An 8,640-nucleotide genomic window follows, 5' to 3' on the forward strand; every position below is an offset into this window, starting at 1 on the left:
TTTAACTAATATTCAGCTAAAAATATATTGCAAGTTTGCACTTTGCAAAAAATATTGTAGGTTGAAAGTAATCATTTAAACAAAATGCTGGACTTGATCCAAAAGGTAATGCAAGCAAACATACATATAGTGTGACAATGTCTTATAATAATTATTATTAAAATAATATATGCATTATTATTATTATTATTATTATTATTATTACTATTCTTATCATCATTATTATTATCATTGTTGTTGCTATTGGTTACTTCCTGTTCCTACTTCTTGTATTTCTTGTGACTCCACGTCAGTGTTCTGCAACAAAAAAAGAAAAGAAAAAAAATCTCTCTTAAGAACAACAAAACAAAGAGAGGATATAATAAAAAAAAAGTACAAAGGAATCTTCCTCCTCACCGGTACAGCTGAGCACCTGTTGACTCCGTCTCGGTCAAAGCCAGCCTTGTTCGCCAATGGTCCGGCTTCACCTGTCATGTCAAAACTGGAAGTGTTGGAGACAGAAAGAGAAGGAATAAAGACGTGAACCTCTTCCCAGTTACAGCACAGCTCACTTTCTGAGTGGGTGTCAGACAAGCTCTGATGTTCAGTCTGGCCTTTTGACATTTGGGATGTGTAGGCAGAGACCTGTTAGTAAAGTTAGTCCCGAAAGTGGAACATATAGCAGCAATAGGCCAAATTAAACAAGGTATGAAGGAGACTGGAAATTGGAAAATCACACAGATTTCTTCTCAGTCATAGTTACTATGTGAGAGCTCAGTGGCAGCGCAAGCAAGCAAGTCTCACCGTTTACTGGTTAGCAGTGGTTGTCCTTCAGTCTCATCATGTTCTGCACGATTACCAGCAGCACCTCCAGTGTCCAGTTCGCTGAAGATGAAGAAGCATTCACAGCCATTATCAAATGGGTGTGATAAACCCTCAGGGTAAGCTACTCAATTCTCTATAAAGTGGTGCATGTGTACGCATAAATGTTGCAAAACTGTCTGTTTTTTCCTCTTTATTGCCGTTGGTTACATCGTTTTATAAACGCATGATGGCATGCAGTTTAAATGTATGCTGGTTATTATTTTTGTATGTTACTAACACCTTTGATCATCATAACATGCAAACAGCCTGAACCGAAGCTATTACAGTCTCTTAAGATCTAAAACAAGAAACAAAAATGTGTTCTGCTTTGATTTAAATCATCACAGACTTACCTAATGTTTTGTCCTTTGTCGCTATTCACCCCTCCTGGTTCTTTCTTGAAGTTCCTGAAGGAGATAGGGGTTATGTAATAGTACACACTGAAGGGAAACATAAAAATATGATAGAAACTTGCACCCAACCAGAGACAAAAGTGTACCTGTTCATAGAGCGGTGATGAGAGATTCTGCTAACATTGTGGGTACTGATGTCTCCACTGCAAAACAAATAATAGATAAGGATGCCACAAGAAAAAACAACATTTACTTGACATAAACCTCAAGAACAAAATAGGCTCTAGGCACAATAACAAAAAAAACAAAACCCAATTCTCATTCTCACTTTTTAGTTAGCTGAATTCTCTCTGTGCTCAAGTTGCGGTCCACGCTGGGGGATTGAGGAGTATTGACATCAGCCTCAGTGCTATGCAGACAAAGGTAGCTTTTAGCACATTAGAGTCTAGACTTCACATTGTTATAAGAAAGCACAGACACAGACAGTGTCTGGACTGAAAGATTAAAAAGAAGGTTATAGTGGATAAAGTTTTAATGCTAAAGTGACAGGCTAACCTTTGAACAACTACACATTCAAGTGCAGTGCCTTGCTCATTATCTATACGCTGTCCAGGGGGAGCTCTGCAGAAGAGAAGAATGGCAAAGAATACATAACAAAGGATCAAAGAACAATAAAAATACAAAACAGAAGCAATAATTAGAGCCTGATAGAAATTCATTGTCACCAAGCTGTGGTAAAACGTCACTTCCTTCATCGGGTCTTAAAAGAAGCATTTTCTAAATTAACACCGGTGACATCAACGGGCATCCAGTTTAAATGAGTTTATTTAACATTAAGTGTTAAATAAAGTACAATGATTACTGTCAATGATGTGGCCCTTTTTAACTTTTAATATTCATTCATTTTTATATGTTAAGTTGGAGGCACTGAAGGGGATTTAACTACCTGTAACACAAATACATTCACATACTTTCTGGTAAGCAAGTAAGCTGAAACATGCAGTATGTTAAAAGTAAGACAGACCTAGTTTCTTGTCCCTCTCCTGTCTTTTGGAGGCAAGTCAGTAGGTACATTATAAACCCAGAAACACTGGCTTCACTGTGCTGCTGCCTGAACAAAAAGAAGCATAAAAAAGTTATTAATCTTTGCAAAACATTATATAAGTTAATCTGTAACATGGAAATAATAATTTGATTTTTTTCAGGCCATAGAACTCACTCCAGATGTGCTTTCCAGTTGTGGAGAAGAAGACCAATCCCAATTATGATTATGATTATCCCTAGAATGGCTGGGAAAATATAATCTGTATTAACACAAAACACTTGAGTTATAATTCATTCACATCCATTTATGGTAGTAACAACAGCGATGCAATAAAGCAATAAAATGAGCACACGGGATCCACTCACAGATGAGGGTCGGCAACGCCTGTGACTCGTTGGGATCGGTCTTAATTGGAGCTGTGACATCAGCTTAAGAAAAGGAGATGATTGATTTGTGCAGTATATTATGTAAACATGAGGCATATTTTTTTTTAAATTTGAAAACATTTATTAATGTATTCTAGTATAAAAATAGGTTGCCTTACCAATAATTTTGAAATAGGTACAGTGTTCTTTGACAACAGGCTTTCCCTAAAAAGAGAAACAGAGGAACGAGTTAACATTTTAGATTTACCCCTAGACAGGACTTTCTCTGATTTAATTCATACAAGTACCTTCCACAATCCATCAGGAACTATGCTTTGAATTGTGATGTCTCTGCACTTCACTGTCGTCACTGAGTTGTTGTCCATGTGCACAACTTCAGATGACAACCTAATGGAGGGTGGATTCCGCAGTTCAGCATGGCCAATACTTGTCTGTTGGGAAAAGAAAAAGAAATAAACGTCAAAGGTGGAAAGTAACAAAGTACAAATACTTTGTAACAAAGTAACAAAGTACAAAATACTTATTACTTATATTATACTGTTACAATTTTCAAGTATACTTTGTGTATTCATTTTTCTGACCCCTTTTTACTTTTACTCATTACATTTTAACACAAACATCTGTACTGTCCACTCCAAACATTTTCAAAACAGGCTTGTTACTTTACGCGTAACACATTTGAGGGAAATTTTTGTTCCCCAGCACTGCACACCCACAATCATTAAACCAGTCTGATGGGGAAAAGACAATCGTATTGGTGTAGCTATCACACAGGGATTTGGGGAAGAAATATATGCAATTTATGCATCATTTATAAATCTACTGGACCTTAAATTAAAAATGTTGTGATTCTTTTCTCCTCACTGCGCCACTACAAGCGATTTTAGGGTTCCCCCATCTCCCGAATCCCACTGTAATCCCCGACTATAGTCACTGTTCTGTTTATGTATGGAGGCAAAATAAAAAGAAAAAAAGTTTGCATTCACATGTACTAATATTTATTTATTTATGTATTTATTTATTTATTATTCAAAGACCTGCGTTTTATTTTCTTACTATGAGTACATTTGACACTTATATTACGTATTTAACACAGATCTGTGTATTTCTACAAAACCAAATAATATCTGTACTTTTGCCCCCGCTGATGAAAGTTTCGCTGCCTTTGTACGTAAAGTAGTGGTTTACACATTCACTTCGCAAGCTTGGGGGCTCGGCAAATCAAATAGATCTACCTGTTGTGGTGTAAAAGGGAGAAGCCTAAAGTGCTTTCACTTAAAGTCTGAAAGAGGCCAACCTACCCCGTTGTCGTAGACATAAATCTTACTTCCCTCGGGAAGTGATCCATGTTTGAACGTGAATCCAGCGAGGGTTTTAATGTCGGCACAAGAAGCATTTATCTGATGACATGCTGCGAGACAGTAATTAGGGAACCGTAAAGTTAATTGTATTTTAAAGTTAAGCAAGAAGAAAAGGAAAAGCAAACGGAAACATTAAGTAAAGAACCAGGAAACGATGACGCAGATGTTGCGAGAAGAAAAAAAGAGTGAAAATAAGATATTGGTTATAAAGAAATACGTATTTACAATGCTGCATCACTTACCTAATGATTTCCCGGTGAAGAATAGAATTGGGAAAATCAGGCAGCTTCTAGTAAGCATTTTTCGAAGACAACCGAACCTAAAGCAGGAAGTTCGTAAAAGGAAATTTGAAAGCTCAAAATCGAAATTTAACCAAGGACAACTATTTTTAGAGTTAATCGCTGGCGGTTCCTTAAAATACACACAAAAATTTATAAAGGCCAGACGGGGCTTTTTGTATATTAGACACGTACCTTCAAAAAAATCTTCTCGATCGCTTTGTGTAAAAAAAAGGAAGTTCTAATCGACCGGTCGTCCACTTTTACACTTCGAACAAGACTGTAGGCCAACTTTAAACCACAGTACAAGTTGCCATCAAGTGCGAGATTTACCAAGACTCTGTCCCCACTGACTTCAAGACAAGGAAGCTCCTTCTCTGAGACAGCATGCAAAGCGGAAGTAAGATTGCCGAGGACTAGTGAGTGTCAGAACCATTATCCAGGATGAAACAACAAAGATCTGTGAGTGTATCAGGAAGATGGCCACAACTGATCATGCGTTTAGTGAATACCTCAAACAGCAGAAACCTGGAAAAATAAGGAACAGGAAGTGGAACCATCATGGGTGGACAGGCCCCTGTATTGCGTCACCATTCGAGAAATCCTACGAATGGCACGAGAAAGCTGAACTGAAAGACAGCACGGACACGCTAATCATGGCAGCATAGGAACAACCTCTACAGGCCGTAATGATATATGTAGCCAGACCAGAGATAGAAACATCAAAAAGGAGGAACAAAAGGAGCTAGGGAAATACCAAGGGCTGAGAGAGAACTAGACAAGATGTGGAACATGAAAGCAACAGTGACCCCAAAATAAGAAAGTGCTCATGGTCATGGTATTGAGATTTCCAAAAAAAAACAAAAAAACAGGGGGATTTGTGTTTCTAAATATATGCAGTGATTGAGGGGTCTAAGGGTCTTCTTCTGTGTCTGAGTGTAAAGTCAAACAACTTATAGTTCAGCTAAAGGTGTTAAAGCGTTTTTTTATGTACGTATGGTTATTTTTGAAACTTTTTAGCTCTTACTAACCTAAAGTATCTGTAGTATCTGAGTCATTATTCATTGGTGAAAGTGGTAGCATTCAGTAAATAGAAGGACATAATATCCCAGCTTGAAATTTGATCTCTTTGGGACCATATTGGAACTTATTCCAGCCCAGAGGTGACCTGAAACCCTGGGCTGAAAAACAAAAAAATCTAAACAAAACAAAAACAGACCAGCAAGACAAACTGCATTACTTGGTGAAAAGGTTGTGTGTGGTTAAAAAAAGAACCTTGTAATTTATGTTGCAGATCACTTTCCTTGAAACTGTGAAATATATAGTCTCAGTGGAAGATGCACTCTCTGAGTGCCCTTCTCATTTGTAGTTTTGCACACTAAACACAAGGGGAGGCCCTAGCCATGTGGGTCAGACACACTGAACAGCCTGTCATGAAGTGACATGAAATCACCACAGAGGGTTACCTTCATTATAAACAAAGCTGAAAAACATAAGACATCAAACATAATTGCTTACATGTTGTAAGTCAGTATGAGTTCTGTATTTTAGCAGGATGCTTTTACCATACAAACGGATACATTTGAAAAATTCGTGGCTAAAGTTATCCTAGTGTAATCTTTGGAAATTGTTAGTGGATGGAGTCCTCCCAACATATTGGAACCATGAGACAACAGAGGCCTCAAAAAGGCCCCTGTCATTTCACTTTCATGCAAACACACAGAGACACGGTGCAAAGATAAAGCAGAGGCCGCCATGGTGCAGCATGCTTCATTTGCACTGCATCTTCTCTGGTCCACCGAGAAAACACAGACTATATTCTGTGTCACTCGATACGGGCCCCTCTCTCTTTCTCTCCTACCAGATCTGTCATCTTCTACCATCTCCTAACCTCTCTTTCACCCTGCTCCGTTTATTACACGGCAATAATTCGCCAGCATATTCTAGCAAATTTCAAAAGCACTGTGGAGTTTTCACCTTAAACATAATTATGACATTGGCTTCAGTGTGGAAAAATCTAAAGTGACAGTGAAGATGAAGAAATTTGCTTATTAGCCAGTTTGGCGTAACTAACTAGCTTAACTCTGCATCACTCTTCATCACCTCTTGACTACATCCTTAATGAATAAAGATGACAGCATCATAGCGGGCATGAATGAAAGAGTAAATGAACTTGGCTCAGCTCCCTTTGGGGGGAAATGTGTAGAAGCGAACTTGTCCAATCATCTGATCCATTTCCCGTAAATATCAAGTGACAGTGGGAGGGGTTGGATATTCTGCTGTCCCTCTATATCCATGGAGCCTCTGCATAAACACAGCAGAGCAGAGATGACGCAGGACAGCCTGCAAACGCACACAAAGCTACAAACATGGCCATATGACACGGGTTTGCTCTTACAAACATCATGCATCTAGGTCTGACATCTCACTGAATAGATTCCAGACAGTTAAAATGGGATTTTTAGTGTGAATCAGTGATTACAGTACTGCTGCTTGAGTCATCTGACTGCCCGTCTGAACTTTTCCCTTCTTGCTCCGTTCATAAAAGCCGTGATGAGAGATAAACAGCTTTCATCTTGCTGCATAAACTAAATGCCATCTCTTCTGTTAAGGGCAGTTCTGTTTTGCCTCTTTTTAGCAGACTGTTTTCAAGAGCAAAAGAAAAGGTGCAAATCAGCCTAATTAAAATGCAGTTTATTATTCTAGACCTCGGGTTAAAACAAAATCTGAGCACACTATGGGGTGTGTGAATTGTGGAGTCAAAGCTGAGGCAAAGCGACATCCCAAGAATCCTGAGTAGGTCTGAAACAATAGCGCTGGCTGCTCAGTACCCCACTTGTGTTTGCATAGCTCCACAACGGTTTTAAAATACCCCCACGGTAAACCGAAACAGTATATACTATATAGACTAAGAGTAACTGCTTTTAAGACAACAATATCATGTTCGCAATCTTACTAGTTATATTAGCCAATCATAGTTTAAGATCACAGACATCTACATGGCATTTTCCATTTTCCTGGGTTTAAAAGGGAAAGCAAAGAGTCAGCAGGGGTGTATTCACATAAAATGGCAAAAAGTATCATCTCTTATTCTCAGTGCAAGACCAAAGGAGAGCAAAGTTTGGAGAACTAGCATGTTGCGCTGGGATTGCTGCAAAACTTTAGTCTGTCCATTTGGCTCAGTGTGAAGCCTGAAACCCCCACTGGGACAGGTTTGATATCACAGAAGGAAATCTGCACACTGCCAGCACACCAAACACCTCAACATCAACACATACTCCCCTACAGAGAAATATGTGCACAAATATGACATCCATCTCGTTATTTACAGTGTAGTTATGTATCACTGTGCTCTGTAATACACAAGCATGCAACGAGGTTACATAATGGCACTTCAAAAACCAACAAATGAACAATTATCTAAAGTAAATTTGCAAATCTAAACAAATATTCTTCACATGTGAAAGGAATGAAGCTGTCACTGGAATATATGACTACGCTTAATCACACGGCCTCACACAACGTTCTGCACACCCAAACCCACTTTCTACAATGTGCGCATATTAAAGCCCCTTCCACAGTCAGCCAAAACCACAGCTCCCCTTTGCAGAGTTTGGTAAGATCAGGCACAGCAACCTGATCCTACTGAGAAAGTCTTATAAAAGGAAGCAAATAAAATGATCCAATAAAAAGCACCTCTCCTCCACACTGCCAAACCTCATATATCTGGCAGATGTTTGCTTACATTTAAATCTCAGCCTGAGGGCCTATCAGTATTCTAATACAAAAGCTTAGTGGACCTGCGTTAGGCTATGCCACGCAAAACAGTCGCAGCACAGCATGCTATGATGATGCACAGCAGCTTTTGTTCACATGGTGCTGAAGCACATGTTGCGCAACTTGGACAGGCTCTATAACTGCAATATGTTTTCCAGCCAAATCTCCTGAGAGGGATCGCTGTCAGAAAACAAACCCCTGTTTGAGGCATGGCCTCCAGTTGAAGTTGTTCAACTCCTGCTTTTCTCTGTGTACTTCTCTCCCATCCTTATTCTGTGTATTCTTCTCCGCTTTCCCTCTCAATCCACTCACTCGATCTAGTGTCGACTCTTTGCTCTCCTTCTCCCCTGTGTTTCTTTTTTCTGCGCTCTTCATTTCCCCCCCTTGTGATTCGCTGCTGGGGTAACTCAGGATTCTTAGTATTTGGCTGGGCAAACCCAGGGCAAGCGTGTCTTGTTACAGCAATCGAGGCTTTCTGATAAAGCTGTGCATTGTGAAGGATAATCCCTCAGAAACAATCAGGATTTTTATATCCTGCCCTCTGTTGTTTCTGTAGCCTCTCTCTCACACACACACACACACACACACACACACACA

At 39.2% G+C, this 8,640-nt stretch overlaps 1 protein-coding gene across 3 annotated transcripts; it reads right to left on the reverse strand.

Moving 5' to 3' along the window:
• Positions 1-217: 217 nt before the first annotated feature.
• Positions 218-4,806, reverse strand: LOC102203574 (uncharacterized). 3 transcript variants are annotated; one of them, XM_013913899.1, is made up of 15 exons: positions 4,462-4,806; positions 4,231-4,307; positions 3,929-4,038; positions 2,915-3,058; positions 2,786-2,831; positions 2,607-2,669; positions 2,416-2,485; positions 2,221-2,307; positions 1,752-1,817; positions 1,525-1,605; positions 1,343-1,399; positions 1,197-1,250; positions 784-864; positions 397-481; positions 218-297 (listed from the first exon to the last, which is right to left on the reverse strand). In XM_013913899.1, the coding sequence occupies exons 2-15, from the start codon at positions 4,286-4,288 to the stop codon at positions 241-243; spliced, it is 1,059 nt and encodes a 352-aa protein (XP_013769353.1). In that variant the 5' UTR covers positions 4,289-4,307; positions 4,462-4,806; the 3' UTR covers positions 218-240. The 3 variants fall into 3 exon arrangements, with proteins under 3 accessions (XP_013769353.1, XP_013769352.1, XP_013769354.1); XM_013913898.1 differs by having other exon boundaries at positions 2,416-2,500; XM_013913900.1 differs by lacking the exons at positions 3,929-4,038; positions 4,462-4,806 and having other exon boundaries at positions 2,416-2,500; positions 4,231-4,295.
• Positions 4,807-8,640: the final 3,834 nt, after the last annotated feature.

This window comes from Pundamilia nyererei, unplaced genomic scaffold (assembly GCF_000239375.1).
Source record: "Pundamilia nyererei isolate P.nyererei 1_Seehausen unplaced genomic scaffold, PunNye1.0 scaffold00158, whole genome shotgun sequence".
Classification (NCBI taxonomy): domain Eukaryota; kingdom Metazoa; phylum Chordata; class Actinopteri; order Cichliformes; family Cichlidae; genus Pundamilia; species Pundamilia nyererei.

Coding starts and splice junctions, on each gene's coding strand:
- LOC102203574 (XM_013913898.1), bottom strand. CDS start 4,288: ATGCTTACTAGAAGCTGCCTGATTTTCCCAATTCTATTCTTCACCGGG. Junction 2,501..2,606: donor GGCGTTGCCGACCCTCATCT/GTGAGTGGATCC, acceptor GTGTTAATACAG/ATTATATTTTCCCAGCCATT. Junction 865..1,196: donor GACAAAGGACAAAACATTAG/GTAAGTCTGTGA, acceptor CTTCATCTTCAG/CGAACTGGACACTGGAGGTG.